Here is a 26310-nt window from a genome sequence, read left to right as displayed (position 1 = left end):
CCCATGGTTTTTTTACTATGCAGGAAATTATAAGCTCTGAGACAACGCAAAAAGCGGCCTTCACAATTTAGCAACAGGCTGTACATGCATATCTGACGAGCACACTTGCTGAATATGAAAAACGTTGCAAGCCATGGCAGGAAAGGTATCAGCTTCTCACTCATAATCACATATCCGGGTATTATGGTGTTGGTATTATGCATTAACTGGATAAAAGTATCACAATATAGTTATATTGGACTCTTTCATAATCTAAAGGCAGGCTTTTTATGACTTTTAGTTAATAACATCTACATGGACAATCCCTTTGGCCATCTACTAATGTCTCTTTTGAGTTGGCACACCCTACTCAGGTTTTACATAAAATCTTCTCCAGTAATGATATCAGAAGTCACATAAGCTTTAGCACATGTTTACCATGGCTGAAGGGCACACCTTTTATTATAGTCATGAGCACAAACGTATGAAGTGGCAATCTAACTTTGTCCTCAATCACATGTTGCAAATTTAGTGGTAGGCCCCACCGATGCAAGTTTATCATTTATTTAGCGCATAAAATATCATAACAACTGCTCCGGTAAACTAATGAATTTTATGTGCGATTTTAATGCCAGACGAATTCATCAAACATGTGACTTAATTAAATTATAATAATTAACAATTTTCAATAGAATTACTTCCATTAACAGCTACCTTTTCTCACTAATTTTAAACTGAGAGCACTGTCCCGTTTGTGGTCACATGTCAAGTGTACAAACTTGAACCACAGGCAGCCTTTCCTCACATTCATATTCTGTAAAAAAACAAAAAATCAATCAACTTAAAAACATAATAATGCAGCTCTGCCACCGTTTTGGTTGTGTGCTTTTCTCCAAATTTTATAAACCACTACATTGTGGTTGCCCTGGACTTCCACTAAATGAAGAATCATTGCCCGTGGACGTACAAACTTCCTAACAACGACCTCAAAATGAATAACTGCCTTTCAAGGAAAGATCAAACATCAACAGTAAACAAGCAGTTCAGCGAAACGAGCATGTCAATTCGGTGGATGTCAGGATGCAGTCTTGGAGAATACCTGCATGCAGCCACGCTTGACCCAGGTCAAGCCAACACTACTAGGCGAGTCCTCCACCGTTTCCTCAGCAGTTCCAACCTGTGTTACCAAAAATATAAAACAAGATCACTGTCAAGCAAAAGTTTATTACCAGCTGCCTGTTTTAAAGTTGTTTATGCACAAGCCATTCTCACAGAAGCCTCACGACCTTTTTTTAAGGAGCAATGACACAAAAGTTTTAAATCTTTTTTCTGTTGCAATTAATAGTCAGTGACCCACTTATCACGGCTTGAAGACCTGGTTTTATCGAATGCACAACGATTAAATATTTCGTGACATTTTTGCAGCACCCAGTCGCAGTTTCCGTTTCAGAGAGAGCTGAGAGAGGCTGGACACATCATGGTTCTTTACTTTTTGCAAACACAGCTGGCCACGTGGACGCATAAAACAGTGATGCACTCACAATGCAAGCCGCGCTCGGCATTGCTTGCACGTGAGTACCGCGTTGACAGCTGTGGGAGAGAGTACGCGAGGACCGTGGCAGCCAACACAAACTCGTGATGTAGGTGTTTATTGGTTGTTAACATTCAAACCAAGTTGAGGTCAATGTCACAAGGTGCTCTATTTCGTGTGCAATTGCACGGCACACACTTTAAAATTGATTTTAAATATGTTCTAGGCTATATTAGCCATTGATATTTTGTAGATGACGTGTGTATATCCGCACAAATGTATCTGACAAGTTATCTCGCCTTCAAAATTGTTTGTCGGTACTCCTTCGAACAAAGAGGCTTCTGTGACCTTAGATGTTATGAATAACAGTTCTCTGGATTAAATGAAAGAAGAAAGGGAAATGGATTGAGGGGCCCATCTTTTGTTAGATACAATCACAAGAAGCCAACAAATAATGAACCCAAGAAAAGCATAGAGGGCACTGTTTGTATTTTTTTAATTGAAGTGTCGCAATTGTGAGATCAAGCAAAATGGAAGTGAGCGAAAAAGTTGCAGTCGGTGGGGACAAATTGCGCAACCTTTGCATTACACGTGCAAAGCCCTGCCAAGTGAGCTATGGCGGTGGCCATTCTCCACAACTTTCTTGGGTATTTCTGGAGAAGTATTCTGTCACTGTCCACTAAACAGACTGTCCATTTCAGTGAACACTTATTCACTGAAATAAGTTGGGGGGGGGGGGGGGTTCTTGTTGCTCTAGATTTTACGTTAGTCACATAAAAAATTAGTATGATAATAGTCATTACCCCTAAACGCAACAGAGAGACCTACTGCATAATTATGAATGCTTGTCAACAGCAACTACCCACACATCTTTCAATTCACTTCTCTAGCATACTACCAATATATTGGCTCAGTTTGCAGAAGTCTAAGCAGGTGTGTTTCTAATATGCACACAAGATGTTTTAAACACTATTGTCATCAACAGTTCTGATACGTGTCACTTTTGTGTATGAGCAGTGCCAGGGCGGTATGTATAATATAAAGGGTGTTTTTGTTTAAACAGTGCAGATTATTTATAAAAATGCTATGACAGTCAGGCCCTTGTCGTCTTCGCAAACAAACTCTACGCCAAGGTGGAAAACTTTGCCGCACCTAAAATTCCGTTCAAGTAAGTAATTAACAAACACTTGTTAATTAACTTTGGAATTATTAACTTCAGAGCTGTTGTTTATACGGAAGAGTTGTAGGACGTGACTATTTACGGCAGGCCCATTTTTTTTTAATCTAAAAAAAAAAAAGAACGCACATAATTTGAGCTAATAATAATCGAAATTTAAGGCCCCGATCTAGGCAATACCGAAACTGAGCGCACTGGATGCACAGGAAATGCGGCAGCTGTGTTACGTAAAACCAAAAGCTCACATGACGAATTTTTAAAAAAGGCGCGTCACAGCAGAATATGGTCAGGAAAAACGACAAGACGTGATGTGATAAGTACCCAAAAGGACCGCTTATTTTTTGTGTTGTTTTGTGTGTAATGCTTCTCATTTTTTTGCTTATCAGCCTTGAATTTCGATGATTATTATTTTAAATTACGTTTTAAATTATGTGTCTTTTGCAATTTTTAAAAAGTGGCCATGCCATAAACTCTTCCATATAAACAACCCTCAAGTTAATAATTAAAAAAGTTAATTATTCAGTTTGTGTTAATTACTCACTTGAATGCAACTTCAGGTGCGGCAAAGTTTTTCCGCCTCGGCGTTGAGTTTGTTTGCAAAGACGACAGGAGCCTGACTGTCATAGTATTTTTATAAAAAATCTGTATTGTCTAAAAAAAAACGTGTGCGCGTGCACGCACACACACATATATGTATATACAACCGAACTTGTGTGCACATTTTTTAAATGCCTTTTCTTTATTACCAGCTTTGGCACACAGTTCAGAGTAATAGTCAAGTAAATGCCAAGTTTGGACGATGCTATTGCAGCATATTTTTAACGTGGCTCCATAATCAACTCAACCTATATATATATATATATATATATATATATGTATAGCAAGAAGGTATACATAAAAATGTAGAGCTATGCAGTCTGCTTGGTCACTGTTAAACTTTTGTAGACTGCATGTGTTCTTCATATTGAAAAAGTTCCATATTGTTGTAAATGCCATAAATTGGACAAATTACTATGAAAGAAGGCAAACAACAAACTAATATCTGCTAATGCACCAGAACCTTATCAAGAATGTGCCGCTGAGACACGCGTTCCTCCACAGTGGAATCCCATGGTAAGAAGTGTAAGGCGTGACTGTCATCTGTGGCTGGACTTTCATAGAGACGCTGCTCGCAGCTTGCCAGGCTCTCAGCAACTTTGAGCTTGAACTGCTCCAAGTTCTGCTCGTACCTGCATATTAAAGCAATTGTTGATTTGTTTAAGAAGACATTATTTGACTGCTGAACATGAACAATCTTAAGCATGCAAGCATAGGTCATTAACAGTGAACCAAACAAGAACAAAAAAAAAGACTGGTCAGCTTTTATGCAGCTAAGCACTATCAGAAAACTTCAGCACACACACACACACACCCACACACATGCACATGCATGCACTATTAAAATTCATCACCAAAGTGACAGATACTTTTTTACTAAATAATACAAAAAAAAGTGTACTCCCTTGCTAGTGATATCACAACATTGTGCACTTCTGGCATTAAAGGGACACTAAAGATCAAAACGATTTTTCTCGCATTAGTAAAGTAGTCTTCCACGATACCAAAAACACCATGCTTGCTGCGAGAAGATGCTTAATAAGCGAGAAAACGCGCAAAAAGAAAATACAGGTGGCGACGCCACCTTGGAATTCCCGCACCATTTGCCGTGACGTCACATATTTTTGACGGCGCCTGCTTGGGCCTAGGTAGTTCCTAATCGGTTAAGTCAAAGTACATTGTCCTCTGAGGGGGCCAGAGACTTGACATAACAAGTTTGTGGAAATTTAGTCGAGCCAGTGGTGCCAAAATACGTTAAATGCTCTTTGAAACTTTTTGCGTCACGAATTACAAAGTTCGGCGCGAAATTTAAAAATGAAACTTTGAACTTGGTTTTCTCCTCTAATAATAAACCTATGGTGGTGAGATAAACTACACAAGAGTTCTCCGAGGACACTTTATCAATCTAAACCAATTCATTGTTTCTCTTTAGTGTCCCTTTAAGCAATGTCACTGCACTCCCTTTGGCCACTGTGAGCATACTGATTATGAGCTAAATGAGTACTGTTGCCACCTGGCACAAAATTGGCTGCTGGAATGACACCGCACAGTTAAAGGGACTGTCTGCCGTCCTTCATCGCTTTTCTGTTTTGTACCGCAATAGAAAGCGTACCGTCTGAAGTGTCCAACCTTGCAGCGGTTTCTCTGGAAAGTGAGTAGAAATTTTTAAAACAGAATTTTTCGATCTGCGTTCAGTCTTCTTCCATTGGCGTGAAACATGCCCACAACACTGGTTGGTGGACGCTATCAGGGGCGTAGCCAGAAATTTTTTTCGGGGGGGGGGGGGGGGGGGGGGGGGGTTCAACCATATTTTATGTATGTTCGTGCGTGCGTTTGTATGTGTGCGTGTATATATACGCAAGCAAAACTGAAAAATTTCGGGGGGGGGGGGGGTTTGAACCCCCCAACCCCCCCCTTGGCTACGCCCCTGGACGCTATGATGATTGTAGTGCTGGTAAAAATTAAAACCGAAAGCACATGTGATTTCTGTAGGATTACTTTATTTTCGCTGAACACTATTGTAATGAATGTAACAGTCGTTTTCAGTGCACTAGCGGTTAAATGATGCCTTATTATACGATTACAGAACACTTGTTTTTCTGTAATCGCAGTCTATGCGTTTATTTTAGCACTGCTGCCGCAATCCAAGCCAAGTCGATTCATCAAAAAGAGACAATATATGCGCGCCTTCACAGCGCAGCACATGCGAGACATCCTAACAACAATACAGCGGCATAGTACGACCAGCGCGGAGAGCCACATGGCATAGCGCATGAGTTGAAGCAGAAGAAATCGAAGACGGCGCCGCAAGCAGCGCCACCGGGCGCCTTTTTGGATGCGTAAGAAAAAAAAAGGCAAGAAGTACTCTCTGATGCAACCGAAAGGTGCCTCAAGTGCGTAAAATACAATTTCAAGTTATACATGTTTGTTTTTAAGCAAAATGAGTCTACTTTCGAGGATTTCTTGTCATACCAGTGGATTGAACCACATCGCCGTTGGGTGACGCTAGCTGTAATTCTTTCACGATTTTCAACATCAAATTAAAATATAATTTCTTTTTTATGGGGCAAAAGCATGCTCGTTGCCACCGATGTGACGAACGATCTTCTCATTTTCACCACAATCAGAAAAATTTTTCCGAGCGGTAGACAGTCCCTTTAAATTTTTCAATTTTGCACACACACACGAACGAACAAACATGAACATACATAAAGTATGAAAATAAAAGCAGAGCGCAAAAAAGGACGGGACACAAATGACAAGAAGACGGGACGGGCGCTTGTCATTTGTGCCCCGTCTTTTTTTGCGCTCTGCTTTTATTTTCAGACAATGCACCAACTCGCCCAGCAACGCATTCTATTAAGATACATAAAGTATGGCTGAACCCCCCCTTGAAAAAAATTTCTGGCTACGCTACTGCTACCAATCAGCAATTGGACTATGCACAATGGCTTGTCAGCCACTCAGCTAGCACTGAACTTCTGACTTTTATTTTTTTTTTTATAAATTATATCCACATCTATGTTTCCAAATCTGAACTTGGCAAAGAACAATTCACTTTTACAAAATTCTTTCCTGCTATACAGAGAAAAAGCTGTACGCACACTAGAAAAGTTACTATGAAAAGAAAAGCATATAATTTTTATGCTGAAGGTAACCAAACACTGTTACAAGAAGAAGTTGCCACATAACTGCTTTCCCAACACACTGCATGCAAAGAGTGCTGACATAGGTATTTTGCTTTTAAATTTTTAACTTTTTTTATGTAACTGTTGGCCCAATAATTACTGCATGAAGTCTCTATTCCTTCCAAACCACCACAATCAATCACATCTCCCAACCCATTCAAAACAAGGCCGCAGCATGGCTTTCAATGCAAAGCAAGAGGATATTCACAACACCAAAACCAGAGGTTGTCATTATGTGGTGTCGCCAACAACTTCAAGTGCTTAGTCAGAAAATGCCGCAATTTGTGGTCAGGGCTCATATGAACATGTGAGCAAAATATTATTGCACTGCACAAAGCAGGGAATTTATGATTTTGCATCGACCGCAGCCAAAAATTGCTCTTCCCTTGGTGAACTACACAGCAGGCGGGACTGACATGGCTGATTTTATGATGATGACATTTTCAATAACCCCTTTCATTGTTTGTTTAGAGTTAAATAAATAAAAATATGTTTTTCCACATTAAAAAACACTGAAAAAGTATCTTACCTTGGCACTTCCAGTATAGATTGATGGTTGTCTGCTTAATGTTTTGTCTTCTACATTTGTGTGAGGAAGTGTCCAGTGTAATGCTACATGCGTGTTCATACACTACGTGCCCGAGTTGGTCACTTGTCTCGTACTAAGCCCACTACAACAGTAGTTACCTATGCATATTAAGGTCTCCAAAATCACCGGAGTGCTTGCCAGTTAGCCCTCTTGTACATGCTTCACAAGCTAGATCGACACAGGCGTCGCTTGGTGTTCAGCTAATTAAAACCGCTTCAAAATGTTCAATATGGGTTTGGCTACTATCTGCCATTCAAGGTGACTGGCAGATAGTATGGGGGGGATAGGGGAGGGGAGCATTTTCCAGCAAGCAGTCCTGTTAGAATTATTTTGACTCTCTGTTTATGACAATCCTATCTGGTTACCATAATTACGTGCACAATAATCTAAATATTTACCAGTTGAATATTTTCACTTGAGTAGCTCAGGTGAAAGCATGACTCACAGTGTGGCCGCCTCAGGATTCAGAGGCGTTTGTGTCTCAATCTTGTAGAAGGCACGTCGTGCACAGAGCAGAACTTGCCATAAGAAATTCACGTTTTTCCTGCATGACAAACAATTGTTCAATTTTAGCAGTGGTTTACACAGTACTCATGTTCCCTGCAGAACAGAGGCTTCTTACAGCATGAAATTAATCAGTTTTATTTTTGTGTGTCCGTGTTTCCTTGCATCTGTTCACAAGCACTTTCTTATCCTGAGCTTATGCTCAGGATAAGAAATGAATGAAATGAAGGAATGAGTTGGAGATACGATTGGACAGCATATTAATAGAGTGGGCAATTAACATTGCTTAATGACAACAGCTTCAGTTCCAGCAATTAAAAAAAACTTGGAACAGGAAATGAGTGCGAGTTAAATAATGGAAACATAGTGCAATAGTGCCCAAGACCTTGAATGCTATTTTTTGCAAAATCAACAAAAGCATTACGACCTGAGCTCTTATACGTAAGCATTATGATGCCTCAAGTCAAAGGGTCAACATGTGTCACCAGGCACTCCCTCACTGTGACAGCAGTGCTTAAAGGGCCAGTAAACAGGCTCCGACTTTTTTTTTTACACTCCCCAAACAAGCTCGCCAGTTCGTACAGTAGACTGCGGCGATCACATTTTCTGAATATTACAGTGCTGCACTTCGCGCAGACCCTCCATTTCGAAAAACAATTCCCGTGCCTCTTTCCTTCGCCTGACCAATCTCCCTCGTACGCACAGTGACGCAAACTTGCCCATGGGCAACTTGACATACCACTGAGCTCGTCGATTGCTTTAAACCAGGTCTCAACAAGTTAACATCAGTTCCTGTTCCCACCCAGCGCTAAGAAACTGCACCTTGTTTTTTGGCCCTGCGGTGATGCGGTTTTGGCCACGCAGTTGTCGTGCGTATATTCCTCGCCCCGCATAGCACCTGCACACACTTCGCCTTCGACATGAGCAACACGTGGAGGAAGCGTTGTTCAGTTGCAGGCTGCAAACTGAGCGGAGAGAGGGGGACTCTCCGGTAGCTCGGACGGGACCACGCGGGGTTCTCCATGCTTTTCTCACACGCCCCTTCATCCTCTTGGAAAGCAAGCACGCATTCCTGAGCACTGCATTGTGAACTGTCACAAAAGCTTAAAAATACCGAAGAGCTGAAAGCTGCCTTTCAAGTGACGGAGCACGTGCAACAATGTAAATAAACAAACAGGAGCCGCAGCAAGCAGAAGCGCATTGCGACTGATCGAGCTCGTCGACGACGCCAATTGCTGACGTCGTGCCACGTTGCTGAAGTGGGCGGAGTCACGACGACGGGCTACGCCTTCCCCTCCATGTGGCGGAGAAGGGTGGCGAGGCCGCGCGAAAATTTGAAAAAGCTGAAACGGATGTTCTAACCCCTGTAACTTCCTTATTATAGCACGTACTCGCAAAATTCTTGCGGCAGCATGTTCACATAGCAAAAGTGCGCATATTTATCTTCATTACAATTTTTAGACCTCGAGGCTGTTTACTGGCCCTTTAAAGCAAGCCATGAGCAAGAATCTTCCTTACAAAACTGTACTCTGATGAACTCACTGATTATCATAGGTTGTAAGCAGAATCTGCAAATATCTGACAATATGGCACCTTTTGTCTACATAACTATTGCTATAATGAAATTTTTATAAACTGGAATTTTGAGATCCATAGTATTTGTTAAAGTAACATAAGACTATTCATAACCCTGAAGGCCATGTGTCAGTCAAGTAAGCAACATATCATAACTCAGTGATGTTTAATTTCAGGACATGCCTCTTGAGCAGCTTAATGACCAGCTCTGCTGTTTTGCTACATAACGAGCCTGCTATTAAGCCTGACATACCTCCATTTAAGAAAGCTACGCTTGATATCCAATTCCCCTGTAACAGGGTCAATCAGTGGGTGGAAGATGGGCGACTCAAACACCAAATCCTGCACCAACAAGAGAGGAAAAATGGATAAAGTAACCGTATGTCAGTTTTCTAACAACAAGCATAAAAACACATGCCAATGAATTAAAGAATGCTTTATAAACACAGGTAACGCACCACATATGCTTATGAAACTTGGCTTACTGTGCAAAAATTATTTTGAACAGAAATATTATTTTTAGCATTGCACTTACTCGCAAAGACAAGCTTTGCATATGAGAACTGAAAGTGCACAGACGGTTACATGCACTAACCTAAATACGTGAATCAACCCAAGGCTCAAGAAAACTTGTAAGTTACACCTATGTTATATCATAAAATAGAACACAAATAAAAAAAAGCACTGTTTATATATACTGCTCATTACTTATAGATAGGGCTCTGTGTTTTCGGTTTTATCCGAAAAAAATCCGATAAACATTCGCTGGTGAAATTTTTTACAATTCGGATTTATCCAATAAACTCCGATTTCAAGGGCCAATATGACCTGGTTCCGTTCTTTATCGAAAGGGCAAGTTCTAAGCGCTCATTGATACACCTTATGGTATGACCGATTGAGAGTTAACCGCACTAGCTGTACTAGGCTACGTAGCTGTATTGTGCTCCGACTCAGCTTCCTACATTCAGAAGCTTCACGAGAACTTGCAACTCCCCAACCCTGAATTCAAGGCACTTCAATTCAAAGATCCGTGCCACTTACTCAACAACACTCTGGAGGATGGAATCAGGACGAGCTCATTTAACGTACAGCTCACAATTTTGCTGTGCACTTTCCTGCCCTGTTGAAGTCGTCGCAGGAGCTGCGCCGTAAGATTGGTCTTGTGTGCTCGGCCATAGGCATGTCCATGAAGCCACTGAAAACCGTATGTCCGTCGAGGTGGTTCTCTTTTTATGAAGCTCTAGATGATATCTTGGACTACCGGCACGCCATTTTGTCTTTCTTCAGAAGCGACGAAGCCAAGGGAACGAAGTGTGAGAAGCTTAAGGGTCTTATTTCATCGCCTGAAGCTGTGCACGACTTGCTCGTTAAGATGAGGTTTCTGGAGACCAATTCGTGTGCCGTACTCTCAATCATTAAGGAACTTCAGGCAGATGGTACCCTGGCACACCAAGTTTATCCCATACTGGGGATTCGTTTACACGCACTCATCAGTCAGTGATGTGACCCAACCGAGGTCTTCACACCAGATGTCACAAGTCTGTTGGACCTCCTTGACGAGAATGACCGCTTAACGACTGTCGCTGACATTCACGGATACTACGCTACTGTCGCCGAAAAGTGGAGACAGACATCTGAGAGGAACCTGTGCGATTAACTCCAGCACACCAAAGAATCGTTTTCGTACTGTGTTCAAATTGTGAATCCAAATGTGAAGCATGAGCTGCCCTGCGTGTTCCAAACCTATGCGCCTATTTTTAAATTAGTGCTTCTTGAAACTGACGAGATTAGCCAGCTCCTGAGTGATTTTGCGAACTATCAGTGCTACGAAATATGTAACATTGTTGAACCCCTGTCGTTTTGGAGACTTCACGATGTCCAGTAGCCAGTGATTTCTCGCTGTGCGCTGCGTCTTCCGGTGCTAACGTTGAAGGGGAATTTCAAGGCTGAGAGTCATCAATCGAAAGGAGCACGCTTTGATCACTGACAGCAACCTCGCAAAGTATGCTTGCGTGTTTTACAATAAGCTTTAAGCTAAAGTTGTTATACGCACAAATACAGGTGTTTTGTGTGAAGTATTTCGCTTGTGCATTCAAACCTTCTAGAAACAATAAAATGTGCTTCGTGTGTTTTGATCTTTTAGTATTCAGATATGAAATGATCTAAAATTTTGGGGTTTTGAGAATAATGCAAAACTCCGAATTTCGGAGGATTGGGGATTTACGAGAAATAAACCCCGATAAACGCCGAATTTCCACCAAAAATATAAACTCCGATAAACACCTGCCGATTTTCAAGAAATATAAACACCAAAAACACGGAGCCCTACTTATAGAGCAAGGGCAAGACTTGAGTTAGCAGAGGCAAACACCTCTGACTTTGAAACTTGAAACTTTGAAACTTTATTCATTCCAACATTCCATCATTTGGGATACTGAGGGCCGGGGTCAAAAAGCCTCTTCACGGGCTTGACTAGGATCACGACCCCGTACATGTGGTGCAGTCTCACACAAGCCAGTGAACTCACTCCCTTTTCTTTTCCTTTCCTCCTCCTCTCTCTCTTTCACAACAGGGCGTAAGAACTAGTAGCATAGCCAGGACTTCATAACACAGGGAGGGGGCGTCTCACACCCCTCCCCTCCATATGTATAGGTTAGGGATGGGCGAATATTCGGGCATTTCGAATATTCGAACGAATATTACAGTATTCGAATTCGCTTCGATATGAATTTAGATTATTCGAAATTTCGAAGTATTCGAAATGAACGAATATATGTATACGTTTGATCGCACATAACCCCCTGTAAAGGTGGTTTCACTGCAATGTCTGGTTGCTGTGCTGTGAAACCACCTATACAGGGGAAATCTGCACTGCCGCGAAGCTGCACTTCAAGGTTAAATGTACATATATTTCTTTTTAAGTTTAAAAGCATGTTATATGGGCTTATATGCGCCAAGTATAGTAATTTTTTAAATTGTAATGTCCACTTATAACTTGCACCCTACTGCTATTCAAATCTTGATACTATTCAAGGCTGCTTCCACTTCATCTCAAACGAAAAAAGTGACATTCACTCATACCTAGTTCCAATCCTTAAAGATATTGTGCAAGGGTCCTGACAAAAATGCTCATTTTTCTTAATAATATGCGGTAAATACTATTCGAACTATTCGATTCGAAATTATTCGACCAAATCACTATTCGCTTCGGATTCGCTTCGAACCTCAAATTCACTATTCGCCCATCCCTAGTATAGGTGCATACCTGTGTTTGTATGGGTAAGTTGTTAGATTCTAAACTACATCATAAATTTGATGCATTAATGTGCCTGAACTGCAATAACTTGACAGATTTCAGCTTGAGAATACTTAAAGTAAATTTACTGATACATTCAAGTTAACAACCGGGGCAAATGCAAGCCTTCACATCGCAGTGCATTACTGAAAATTTGTGAATGATTCTGATTTTCCTCAAATGCAACACATTTGAATTTGTAGGAAGAGGCCTAAACTTTATAAATTGGGTTCTGCGTTACCTGTTAAAATCGTAAAATGAACATGAGTAACACTTTCTTTTATTATATAAGTTGCTTTTAACTAGGGGTGTGCGAATAGTGAAATTTCACCTCGAATCGAATAGTGCCGAATAGTGGCCAAAAATATCGAATATCGAATCGAATATCGAATAGTATATTTATACGAAGTGTGCACCGCCGGCTACGACAACACAAAGGAAAAATCAGGAACGCTACAGCGTGCCGACAGTTTTATTACGCACTTGTTCGGGAGTGACTTTTGTTTCAGCTTTTATGGGCGCACAAGCGTGTTGACAGAAGAGCCGCCATTTTAGTCAGCAGCGCCACTCCTAATCTCCTAACTGCTAACGGAGGGGGATACGGATCTATAGTTTTTTTCCCCCATGGTCGCGCAATACGACTCATCTGACGACAGTAATATTGTGCTTCATCCGGACCCAAAAATCTTCGGGCGCCCATTCACAGCAGCGTTTTAACTGCGTGCCGGAACGATGGGAGTTTCTGAACGAGTGGTTCGGTGCGGCAGTGGCGACTGCCCTGCGTGAACGAATGTTTACATGCAAAGTCAATGACAGAGGGTTTCGCAGGCCAAAGTCAGGACGTTTTACGGTGCTTGCGGCATATGCGACCGAACTACGCAAGAAGTCCGTGCCTTTGTTTTGGGAACGAAGTTGTGAAGGGCTTGACAGTTTTCTCATGTGTTTTTCTACGTGCGGAAATGACATGATCTCCTTTAAGATCAGCATGCGCTCGCTTTTGAACAAGGATGTCAGTAAAAGTTTTAACGAAAGGCCTACTGTAACGACGTTAGTGTTTGTTTTAACCAAGTTGCACCATTGGCCTTTGTCGCATTTTAGATATTCGTCCTGTCGAATTATTCGAAACTTCGAATACTAGCTATTCGAAAGTCGAATCGAATTATTCGATCAGGTACTATTCGATTCGAATTCGAAACTCGAATATTCGCACACCCCTACTTTTAACAAAAAAAAGGGTCATGAAAGAAAGTTTGCCAAAGGGCTAAGAAAGCGATGCAAGCCTAAGCATGCTATGGTCAAACGAGCCTGTCAATTTCGAAATCATGCATCTGCTTACTGCCCAAGCAATCATTACATTTTTCTGCAGCTTGTTTATTTTTCCTGCCACTGCAACAAAGACTAAGAAGGTCTCGTGATATACAGATTTAACTGCCAGCCACGTTTTCAAACTTTCACACCAACATTTATAAAATTAGTTTATTCAAACTTTTACAAACATCTTTAATTGAAATGCACACTATTACAATTCCAAGGACTAATTAAGACAAAAATACATGTCTTCCTACCGGGCAGTCTCCATCGGGGTAGTTTTCTGGGATACGCAGCGTGAACCGAAACACACCACCCTGATAGAGGCCTTGTCGGATAAATAACACTCCAAACCACACTGCAGGAAATGAGAGAAAAAAAAAAAAACAAAAAGAGAGAACATGAATGTGACAAAACATAAACATACCTGAGTGTTTTTAAAGGGATACTAAAGTGAAATAATGAATTGGTTTAGATTGTTCGTACTCTGAAAGCTCTAATGACGTTAATTTCACCATCATATGTTCATTAATAGAGGAGAAAATCAAGGTCCATGTTTCACTTTTAAATTTCGCACTGAAATTTCCGTGTGTGACATCATGGATTTCAAATTGTATTGTTCGTATTTTGGTGACATCAGTTCAACAGAATTTTCTGAAACTTGGTATGTTAAGTATCTGGCCTCCTCGGAGGACAATGTACTTCATTTTCACTGATTAGTAGAGCTGTGCGAATAGCAAAATTTTGGGTGCGAAGCGAATTCGAATAATAAAGATTGAGTGCGAATTGAATCGAATAATAAAGATTGAGTGCGAATTGAATCGAATAATTTCGAATAATTTTCAAATATTTCTCAAACATTTTTCGAATAATTCGAAGTGAAATTACAGAAAAAGTTGCAGAGAATCCCTAAGTATGTTCTTGTGAGACAGCAACATGAAAGTGTTTCTTTTCGCTAGGTTGATGAAGCGCTGGTGGGGTCATATTTCATAGTTGTCTTTTTTATCAAGAGTGAGGCAATGTAGAGGCTGAATTGTATTTATGTACATGATTTGGTGCAACAAAAGTGTTGCCGACAACACTTTACACGTGATAGGCAGAGATGCCATTTCCTCAGCCTCTCCTCCTCTTTCAACTGCTGTGGAAGGCCAACTGATGTGGCGGACAAGGGTGTGCTCCCTTCAAGTCCGGAGTTCCAAATCTGCCTCGTAGACGTCGATATATAAGAACATCTGAAATTCTGGATGCTAAAAAGCTTCGGCGTCCGATTTTTCGGACTTCCTGCCCAAATTTCAGGTCCAAAACAGCATTAAATGAGCCCCCAACTCTGCCACATCTTTCATCTCCATATTGGAACCAGCGTTTTCTTGAGTTAATACATTTGCGACCGTAGCGAAGCTTGAAAGGCAGCTTTGCTGCAATACGGGGGTGTGATGAGGTGAAGCATATTGAAAATTTAGGGACCACTTCCAAACGGACGTTGACTGTCTCTTGGATAAGTTCGACCGTAACGGACCTTGAAAGGCAGCTTTGCCGCAATACGGGGGTGTGAGGAGGTGAAGCATATTGAAAATCTAAAGACCACTTCCAATCAGACGTTGACTGTCTCTTGCCTAAGTTCGACCGTAATGGAGCTTGAAAGGCAGCTTTGCCGCAATACGGGGGTGTGATGAGGTGAAGCATATTGAAAATCTAGGGACCACTTCCAACCGGACTTTGTCTCTTGGCTAAGTTCGACCGTAACGGAGCTTGAAAGGCAGCTTTGCCGCAATACGAGAGTGTAATGAGGTGAAGCGTATTGAAAAATCTGAAGGGGTCACTTTCAACGGGACGTTGACTGCATTTGTTTTTGGGAAGTTCGAATAGTTCGAATAGTAAAATTTCAGTGCGAATCGAATCGAATAGCAAACACTATTCGAAAAATATTCGAAATTTCGAATATTCGCACACCTCTACTGATTAGGAAAGACGTATGCCCTAGCAGATGCCGTCAAAACCTATGACGTCACGGTGATTGATGCTGGAAGTTTTACTAATACGAGAAAAATCGTTTTTCTCTTTGGTGTCCCTTTAATCTTAATGCTCACCAAACATACTATACAATCAGGATATCGAGCTGAACCTGAACCAGACTTTTGTCCAGAATTGAACCCGAACCTGAAATGACATTCTCAGAACAAGCCTCAACCAGAAATGAACTCAAACAGAAAAAATATAACTGCAGTCAACAGTTGTTAGAGCATCAGACGCATAACTTGAAGGTCGTTGCACTGACAGCAAGTTGTTTTTTCGCCCACTTTAATTCCTTTTCACTTATGTCATAATTACTACACTACAGTTAAAAAACTACAAATAATGTTCCCTATGCATTCCTTGGTTTCACTGTCTGTTGGCTTCGTTAGGCTGTATCAACATACTCTTTCCACTTGTCAGGGCAAACATCACCTCTTGCTACAAGGCAGCCATCCCAAGCGCTATCTTTCCTTTTTTCGCTCTGCCCATTCACCTCAGTGTTCTTATTTCAGTCGTGGGTCTTCTGTGTCTCACAACATTATCACAGAAATCACTCTGATTGCATACAGTACTGCAGGTCATGCCACTGGCCTGTAATATTTGACTTGGCTGGTATCAGAATATCAGTTTGGATCTTTTTGAATATATCTGCTATAATATTGGCTAGAAAAAGACCAAGAGAAAATCAGATCCTCCTCTGATAGAAAAAAACAACAACGCTTATCAACAACTATATGAAGACATAGTAATGTGATATGTGTATGCACATTCTGATACCTTACCAAAGGCTGAGCTGGCTGATGGCATCACATACACTCCAGACAATTGCTGTTTCATCAGCAGCAAGCTAGAAGTACAAACAAAAGGAAATAAAGCAAAGATGAACACGAGATGTATTTAACACTACCAAAAACTTACACCACAAAAAATCAATTTTTTTATTATGTGAGGACTAGACATACAGCTTCCAATTCACACACAACTAGCCTACGTTAGTGCATGCAACCGACACAGAGATTGTATTCAGCAGTCTGCATCCACAAATGTGCCAGAACTCGTGGCAAATGAAGCATAAGCACAGTGGAAATAAGAGATCATTCCAAATTCACGAAGGTAAGCTAAAAGAAAGAAGATGACTTTTTAAGGGCTCGTTTTTCTTTGTTAGACACAATATTAATGAGAACTAACAGACAATAATGCCACGGAAAGTATAGGGGGTGTTATTTGTAGTAACTAGGATATAAATGTCAAGAAATTAATGTGGACGAAAAGATAACTTACCAACGGCAGGGACCGAACCTGCGAGTTCTCATTAATATCGTCTGTTAGTTCTCATTAGCTAAAATAAAGCCATTCAAGTAGGGCACCAAGTCGGGCTAGTTGGTTAACATTAATTTTATAGGCCTAACAACTGCGCTAGTAAACACGGACAAAAGACGAGGGAAGACAGGACACGCGTGTGGTCTACCTAGTAGCAAGTGCATGGAAATTATTGAGGTTACCTGTCATGCAGCTTAGTGCCTATAGCATACCTGCCAAGTTTGGAGAAACGGAATCCGGGGGATCTGCTCAACGGGGGGGGGGGGGGGGGGGGGGGGTACTGCGATAGCAATTATATGGACACTGTCAGCGGGATTTTGCGGTCACCGCTGATCTGCACAGAGTCCAAACCGATAACATCGCTTACGCGTCGTCTGTTTCACGTGCGAGTAAATGCGCGCTAGCGCTAGGGACGAACGCGTTTGCAGCAGAGATGAAACGACCCGGCCGTCACCGTCGCGCGAAGGGCGCATGCCACAACATCGCTCCGCGTGCGAGGCCTGTCGTCGCTTGCTTACCAGTTATTTCGTCGGGCAAGGGACCATAAGGGGCGCTGTTGAGATGGGGACGGTCACAAGCGCTAGCGACCACGCTATCTCGACAGACATCGGTAACGGCTACCCTTCTAAGTGCTGGGCTCTCCACTTAAAGCAGTGACACAAAATTTTGAAGGCGAGATAACTTGTGGGATAGACTTGTGTGTACACAAACGCATCATCTACGAAATATTAACGGCTGATATAACTTATAACACATTTAGGATGAATTTTTTAATTGCGTGTAGCTCATCTGTACGCGAAACGTCCAACCTCGCGTCACCGTGACGCATGGGGCGCGCAATGCACTGGACGCGTGGGGCAAAACTGGATTTCCAGGAGATTTTCCTATGACCCGTACAACCGGGAGAAACGTCAAATATCCGGGAGCCTCCCGGGTAATCCGGGAGACTTGGCAGGTATGCTATAGTGTTTTGCTACCGAGTTTGATATTGTGGGTTTGATCCAGGCAAAGATCAAGATTTTACCTAAGACGAGAGTCCGTCACTAAGACAGTGATTAATAATGATCATGATGGCACATACGCTTAGAATCAATAATAATAATAATAATAATAATAATAATAATAATAATAATAATAATAATAATAATAATAATAATAATAATAATAATAATAATAATAATAAATGTACTGGTGCGCCAGTGAGCATTTCAACAGCACAGTAAAAGCAGGGAAGGACTACACGAGTGTGTGATGTACTGTACACTGCAATTGCACACACAAACTTCACGGGAGAGGACACCCAAACATCCACCCTGCAGAATTCAATGCCTGCCACAGTGGCTGCATTACAAACAGCACGCGTTTCTAATGAAAAACTAAAGCAGAATATTGGTAGAGCTCAGTCCATTTAGAGGACATTGCGATACCAGTGCCCCATTTCTAGAAAATTATGCCATATAACTTCATCTAAATGTGACTTTTATTTCCTTCCTAACTAGCCATGTTACAAAACTATGTCATAAAATGTGGTAGATCACTACAAAAGCACAGTTATGATTTCAGTTGAGGGGCATGTGGCCCTCCAGTCAGCAGAGTTCAGAAGTGTCCAGTTGAAGCATATTTATAATTTTTCGGATCAATCTTTGTTTTCTGACCATTAGATGCAAAAAGAGAAAGTGCACTAAATCACAGAGTGCCAACAGAAAAGAGCCACGTACACAAGACAACACTTACTATTCAGACATGAGTGAGTACTCGAGAAAGACTCGACCATAAGCATGACCACCTTGATTGTCATGTTCCAAGGGCGGCAAGCATCGGCCCCCAACACGCTCAGGTGTGGCTGGCAGCATCTTGCGACTCTACACCAAACAGGAAGCATATTACTAGTGTTTCCATTCTGGTGAGACAAATACAAATGGAAAGAGCACTAGAGAGAGGCAGAAAGACAAAGCTTATTTTCAACATACAATATTCAAGAATGGACCACAAGTAGTGTTTAGTATCACCATAACAAGCAGTACTAAAGCATGATGACTAGGTCAAGAGTGTTCGCACTATCCACATTATGCTGTTAATTTGTACAAACACATGCTACAAAATCTGATGGCATGTGGTTAGCATGGCCTGCAAAAAAGCAACCACATACATTTCAATGTACAGCGAATAAAATCTACAGTGCATCCTTGCATATTCCATACATATCACAGCAAGATGAACCTGTCAAGCACAAAGCCATCAAGAGCGGAAATAGTATGAACCCTCCACATACAAAAGTAACACCCTTTAAAGATACATTAACCTATACTGATGACAGCATTACCATGTTTGCTTCTCTTATTAAGTTGAAATTAATCTAAATCACATGATCAGGTGACTTCATAAACATGTGCAGTGTTTAGCAACTATTGCATGAACCTCGCACTTGCCAGGTAATGTTCCAAATATTGCCTGACTGGCTGCTGCCAAGGTACACATACACAGCTGGCCCCAAAGGGTGCACATAAAGATATTAAGGTGTTCATATGCTTACTTTAAAGCTTCCCCTCAAATAACATTACCATGGTTGTGTTTCATTAGAATCCGATATTTCAGAACTCTGATCAACAACTTTGTTGTTACTAAAGCATTAAAAAAATCTGGGGTTTCGACTGCCAAAACCACAATATGGTTATGAGTCAGACTGTAGATGAGGATTCCAGATTAATTTTGACCACCTGGGTTTCTAAATCTAAATGTGCATCTAAATTTAAAAGGACACTAAAGAGAACAATGATTTTTCTCGCATTAGTAAATTACTATTTCCCAATACCAAAATCACCACGCTTGCAGTGAGAAGACACTTGGTAAGCAAGAAAAGGTCCAAAAACAAAATGCGGGTGGCGATGCCACCTTGAAATTCCCACACCAGTTGCCGTGACGTCATAGAACTTGACGGCGTCTCTAGGGCCTACGTAGTCCCTAATGGGTAAAAATTGAGTACATTGTCCTCTGAGGGGGCCATAAGACTTAACATTCTGTGATGTAGGGTAGAAGAGCGAAACCAAAAGTGAGCGATCTCTGGAGAAGACAACAGCGAACAGCGCACGTAGTCGTAGAGGAAAAAGCACGTGTCAGCATTCGAGAGAACACAGCATTCAAGGGCAGACGGTTCTCGGCTGGATGTCTAGTCCGGGAAGCTAGGCGACGTTCTCTTGGCTCTGTACTGTTCCTGGACTCCTGCTGGGTGACTGGCCCAGGAACCAGGCGATGCACCACTGTTCCGGCTGCCGTTCCCGACAGGTGGCCAACAGGCCTGTACTTTGGCTGGGTGACTGGTCCAGGGACACTGTTCTGGCTGCCATTCATAGCAGCTGATCCAGTTCCGATGTGCTTGGGCCGCTGTTCCTGCTGCCGTTTCAGGTGGCTGGTACGACTCCAGTGTGCTGCCGGGACGAGCATAGTAGCTGAAGCTACTCAGCTGCTGAGCTACCAGGCTGGCCCATACTGCTGTTGCTGAGGCAGAAAGCCATGCTATGGCGTGGGCCGACACATGTTGACAACTTCAACGAGCCAGCCAACATGTCATCCCAGAGAAGTCGGCATCGGCGCGCCAACAGGTCATAAGCCAAGCGAAACACGGCGAAAGACATTCTCATTCGTAGAGACGTTTAATGCACCTAATAGGACTGCATGTGCTACACAACTTTTGAGTGATATTTTTTTAAAGGGGCCCTGAAACATTTTTCCAAGCAACCATCGGATGGCTTCATTAAAGGCCTCATTAAAGGCCTCATGAATCGACTGCTGCAAAAATTTTTAGAATCCATCAAGTTCGAGCGGAGTTACAGAGATTTGTCGCACGCTGTAATTGTTTTCTCTCTTCTCGCGTCCTGGCGAGCGCACTGGAAGCCAAGCAGAGAGAGATGGCATGGGGGAAAGAAGCAGTGTCACACACTCGTCACGACCTTGAGCACTTTTTCGTTTTAAAAACTTCAAGTGCGCAGCTTACCTTTAGTGTGATCGCGCGCACGCGGGCGCATGGCGGCCTCCCTCGGTGACCGCGGTAACTATGCAGCTAACGATGCTCAAATTAGCCAATGGAGTGAAATTGGGTATATGGCGCTGTCATTTGGGTATATGGCATCATTCGTAGAAAGTAGAGGGAATGATTTCTAGGTGACTTTGAGAATTAATCGTAAATTCCAGGTCGCATGCTGTGCTATAATGTTTGGTTCGCTTGTTCTCGGGAGCCTTGACTACTGATGGGTAGCGTTTTCTGACCATGCTGAAGAAGTGTCGCAGGGCCCCTTCATGAGTTACATTTTTTTTATCTGTAAATATATTTGTTTGTGCAAGTGCACTCATGGCTTGACTGTGTTCTTTGGCGACCGGTCCTGGGCCCACACTGTGACACGTTCTTTCCTTCACACATTCCAAGTTTCAATGAATTTCGTTGAGCCAATGTCGCCAAAATACGAAAAATTCCCTTTGAAATCAGTGACATCACACACGGAGATTTCGGCGCGAAATTTTAAAATGAAACTTTGACCTTGATTTTCTACTCTATTAAAATGTATATTATAACGAAATTAACGACATTAGTGTTTTCAGAGTACAATTTCTCAATCTAAACAGATTCATTGCTTCACTTTAGTGTCCCTTTAAGGACATAGATATCCTAGCATTTCACCCACATTGAAATGTGGCCACCATGGCCAGACGTCAAACCCACATCCTTGAGCTTAGCAGTGCAACACCTAGCTGCTAAGCTTCCATGGCGGGTGTTCCTGAAGCACCTACTACAACAGAAGCTATGTCCGTAATTTTCCAGAGTATTACATTACTAATATTATAAACATGCCTGCATTATAATGGAGCAAAAAAAAGACTAATGTTATGCAAAAGACATATTATATGTAGCACCTCATCTCAACCGAGTAGTGTGAGAATACGTAACCAAGCTTAATTATATGCCTATACGACAGATTAACCACAGTAAGGTGTCCAACATAGTCAGCTTTAACAGCTAATAACCTTTGAATACCTTCTGAAACTCTTGGAAACTGTAATATTATATATAAGAAGCTTTGCCATTACCTTCAGCAATTATTCATCACTTACACGTACAAGGTGTCCCAGCTAAAAGTAGCCAATGTTTAAAAAATTACAGTGTGTGGTGGTGGGCTAAATCTAACTCAGTGGCATTCAGAATCACACGACCTAGTCAGCATTATTTTTTCATCCTGCAAGTTAATTAGTATAATCTAACTGCCTAACATAATTATTTAAATATTCACTTCAGCAAGAAACTGCCAACACGAAAGCTGTAGCTCACATTTAAAAATAGCCAACTAAAGATTTTTGCAGCAAAGTACCACTGGAGCTTTCTCGTGGTTGCCCTTAAAGAAAGCCCACAAAATACAAAAACAACCACGTCATCATGCCACTACTTCAGCGCCTCCAGATGACTAATCAGGAAATGACATCCACCTGGCTCTTCTGCAGACTCACTCTCGACTTCAAGACACACTTAAATACCATGTTGCGTTCATCAGTGGCAACAAAGGCGATTTGACATGACACTTTGACACGATGTGGCATAAATGTTTGCTTCACTCCACTTCTGGAATGAAGGACGAGCACGAGCACACAAGTAAAAAAATAAATAAATAAAAGAGAAAAAAATGCTTGAAACTGCTTAATTGGGAAACAAGACGCAAATGTCATGTGCTTCTACTCATCAGTGATCGCATCTTGTATCATGCGGCCACCGCACATGCCAAGCCTGTGTCAGACAAGGCTGGAGAGACAAGTGGATGTCCAGCGTAATAAATGAATTCGTGCTATATGCTACAGGGCACTTTTTTTTAATTCTCGTTAGCAATAGTAAAATAAAACAACCCATATGAAATACTAGAGCGAGATTTTATATTTACCTTTAATGAAATGGCCTCTAAATGCTTTCTAACTCAAGAGTGGGAACAGCAACAAAAGGCACTGTGCCAAGCAAGGTCTGTGCTACGCTGCGAAACGTGGCCCAAAACATGAATGTTTGCATTCGCAGACAGCTAATAACTGCATTGACAATCTTATTTGATAAATTTGATGCAATGATCTTTTATATGTTGTTTCGACAATGTTTCCCTACCACAACAGCCACATTTAAATGGGGTCAAAATGCAAAAATGCTTGTGTACTTATATTTAGGTGCATAATAAAGAATCCTAGGTGGTCCAAATTAATATGGAGTGGAAAAGCGATCTCAGAACCAGCTGTGAAGCGTTGGGATCTTATAACACCCACTGTAATTCTTATTCTTTTTGATTAAAAAAAACATTTCTATTTCTACTACAGACACACCCTTTGCTTGGCTGCAACTTGCGCGCAAGCGAACAAATTTATGTTTGACGCTGATTTTTTGAAATTTCAATTTACTTCAGTACTATCATTAATTTTTACAGAAGTTTCAGTGTAAGCACTTCAACAATCCTCAATTCTACATCTCACTTGTGCACCTTGCTTGAGTTGCAAAGCATTACCTGCTTGTAAGTGCAAATATGCAAACCTTTACAAGGCAACGTACCCACAAAGTACCAAGCGAATATATATAACTGGTAGGATAAACTAAGAATGCAACAGTCACACCTCCATCAAGACTTGCATTTGTATTGTCTATGGGAAAGGCACTAGCCATGCCAAACCGCACAAGAATGCCTGCAGCATGAAGCACTGTCTGGAGGCATCACTGCAGAAAGGGCCTCCTCTTCACACTGCTGCGGCAAACTTCCCAGTATATTCAACTATATGCCTGTTGAGCGACATATGTATTACGTGCCACATATGAATTAGAAGAGGGCCTAGCCAAAATTCTGGAGTACCATCGAGCAGCTGTGTCTTCAGATGTCATTAATAAATGAACAAGACATGTTTTTATTGCTTTTCCTTCGAGTACCATTGCACAGATCCATAACATGACTCTGACAGCAGACCTAGACACTGACTAATGATCATGTTGTAAAACCAACAATTTAAATCAACAAACTGGCCAAAGACCCATCAGTTTTCCTCTGAGCAACAGACCAACACCTCTACCTACAGTAATTGACTACGCCATAGGTTCTGAAAGGCTTAACACCTTAAAGGAACGCAAAACAGAAAAACGAGTTTACCTGCATTAGTAAATTAGACTTGTAAAAAACCAGAAACATCACTGCCACCGTAGGAGAAGGCATGATTAAATGAAAAGTATGCAGAAGCAAAAAAACGGCTGGCTCTAGTTTTTAAGTTAGTACACCAGTTAGCTCTGATATCATGAGCTTCAACAAGCTTCTAATTGAGCCGAGTTAATTTTTATTGGCAAAAATAGACTACACTGTATTTTATTAGTAGACAAAGGCTGAACGTTACATGTCTTGAGAGCCTTTGCTGCAGCACAGAGGCCTAAATACGAGAAAATACACTAAAACTTTGATGTCACACTCACATACTAGCCGAGGTTTCAGTTCAACATCAAGAAATGAAAGCTTAGCATTCATTTCCTTTTCTAGTAACCAACATCTCACCATGAAATTAACAAAAATGAAGTTTGGGGATAACACTTCATCAATCTAAACTGATGCAGTGTTTCTTTTTAGACCTCCTTAAAATAGCACCTCAACAGCGACACTGAAATTTGTCTGGCAATACTGGCATTGCGTCTCTCTGCATAGTCTTGCAATACACCTCTTGTGAGCTGCCAATTCTGCCAGTCTATTTTTAAACGCACAAGCTCAAAGAATTAGCCAGCAGCCACATATTTCTCAACAATGTACAAATGTGCTATTCATTTTACTCTTCAATGTGTTTTCAGGATGCACCTTGCAATGATCACTAAATAATACTAATGTTATAGCATTATATATATACTCTGGTTGTCCTGAATGGTTCACAAACACTTCCTAGCAATATTAGCGACAGGTGGATCACTAGATAGCAGCCTAAGCATTTCAACTGACACTTTGCAAATAGCTACTGCGCATGCGCTAGTGAGTATGTTTTTCAAACGAACAGCCTCAACCACAGACTTGCACAACAAACTATTTTTTCCATTCAACACACCCCTGCCTTACCTTTCTCCCTTTCTCTATGCACACTAGGGAGCTTACAATTAGACGTAACATTCATGCAGTAATTTTTCAAAAGCCTTTGTGGTGCTCTCACACCTTTGCTAGAATGTGGAGATGGCGAACACACTCTGAGCACTAAAAGCAGTCAGGGAAGGAGAGTTTCTGTGTGGAAAATATTCTTGAAGAACAGCCAACTTGCAGATGCTTGCAAAGTGTATGGTTGGAGGTGCTCACTGTTTTGCAAGGTGTCAATCCAAAGTGTGCTACTGCGATTCCCACATAGAACAAACTAGAGTGCAGTCCTTCATGATAATGCAGCAAACACATGCAAGAAGTTTAAATGTTTAATGCGTGTACACAGTCAATGCAATCTGCGAAAATTTGGTGTGGTGTACACTGGCATGCACTTCACAACATACAAAACAGCACACGTACTACGTACGTGCATAACTGCATGTGAATATGCATAATTGACAAGGTTTAACAACCCACGAAACACTGTAGTGGCGGGCCATGAATTAGTTTTGACCATCTGAGGTTCTTTTATTAACGCTCACCAAAACTATCCGCACATTGGTGTTTTTGCCCCCGACTTGTCATATATAATACGAGAGCTACGGCCACAAGCTGGACCAGGCTACACAGTTTGCATAATACATCAAAACCTTACGAGGTGTGTATAGATATAACTCACAGTGCGAATGGACATTGCACTTCAGCAATGCACCGCTCGGTTCCTTTTAGGTACACAGTTTATAACCTGCAAATCAAAAGCACAAGTTTATACGGCAAAGTATTAACAGCACGTGCACACGTGTTTCCGCGAGCTTGCAGCAGCGTATAACTGCAGTTAAACCACATTTTTCGATACGTTTTAAACAGTGGTAGTCAGTCATTTCAACAAATTGCACACTAGTAGCATCGTGTGACCGCCGAGCAACGATCACAACAGCGCCAAGCATGCATGGCACGTGCCGATCGCAACTGCACAAAAAGTTAATTCGTAAATCTAAAAAACGAAAACTGGTACAAGCGAGAACCAAACATACGCCAAAATGCAACGAGCATCGTCGAGAAGACTGTAAGAACCATACAAATTTCTTACCGAGCTCGCAGTCGCATTGGTTTAGGAAGCTCAGAAACAGCT

General features: G+C 41.5%; 1 protein-coding gene across 3 annotated transcripts; it reads right to left on the bottom strand.

Annotated features, from left to right (window-relative positions):
- Nucleotides 1–965: 965 nt before the first annotated feature.
- Nucleotides 966–25942, bottom strand: LOC119378889 (AKT-interacting protein). Of its 3 annotated transcripts, none has more exons than XM_037647946.2 (8): nt 25858–25942; nt 18811–18938; nt 16539–16603; nt 14001–14101; nt 9394–9482; nt 7507–7605; nt 3742–3916; nt 966–1156 (listed from the first exon to the last, which is right to left on the bottom strand). In XM_037647946.2, the coding sequence occupies exons 1-8, from the start codon at nt 25870–25872 to the stop codon at nt 1055–1057; spliced, it is 774 nt and encodes a 257-aa protein (XP_037503874.1). In that variant the 5' UTR covers nt 25873–25942; the 3' UTR covers nt 966–1054. The 3 variants fall into 3 exon arrangements, with proteins under 3 accessions (XP_037503874.1, XP_037503875.1, XP_037503876.1); XM_037647947.2 differs by having other exon boundaries at nt 3748–3916; XM_037647948.2 differs by lacking the exon at nt 16539–16603.
- Between the last annotated feature and the right edge of the window lie 368 nt (nt 25943–26310).

Source organism: Rhipicephalus sanguineus, chromosome 1 (genome assembly GCF_013339695.2).
Source record: "Rhipicephalus sanguineus isolate Rsan-2018 chromosome 1, BIME_Rsan_1.4, whole genome shotgun sequence".
In the NCBI taxonomy this organism is placed as follows: domain Eukaryota; kingdom Metazoa; phylum Arthropoda; class Arachnida; order Ixodida; family Ixodidae; genus Rhipicephalus; species Rhipicephalus sanguineus.
The sequence above is the reverse complement of the archived record's forward strand: the minus strand, read 5'-3'. Positions and strand labels throughout refer to the sequence as shown.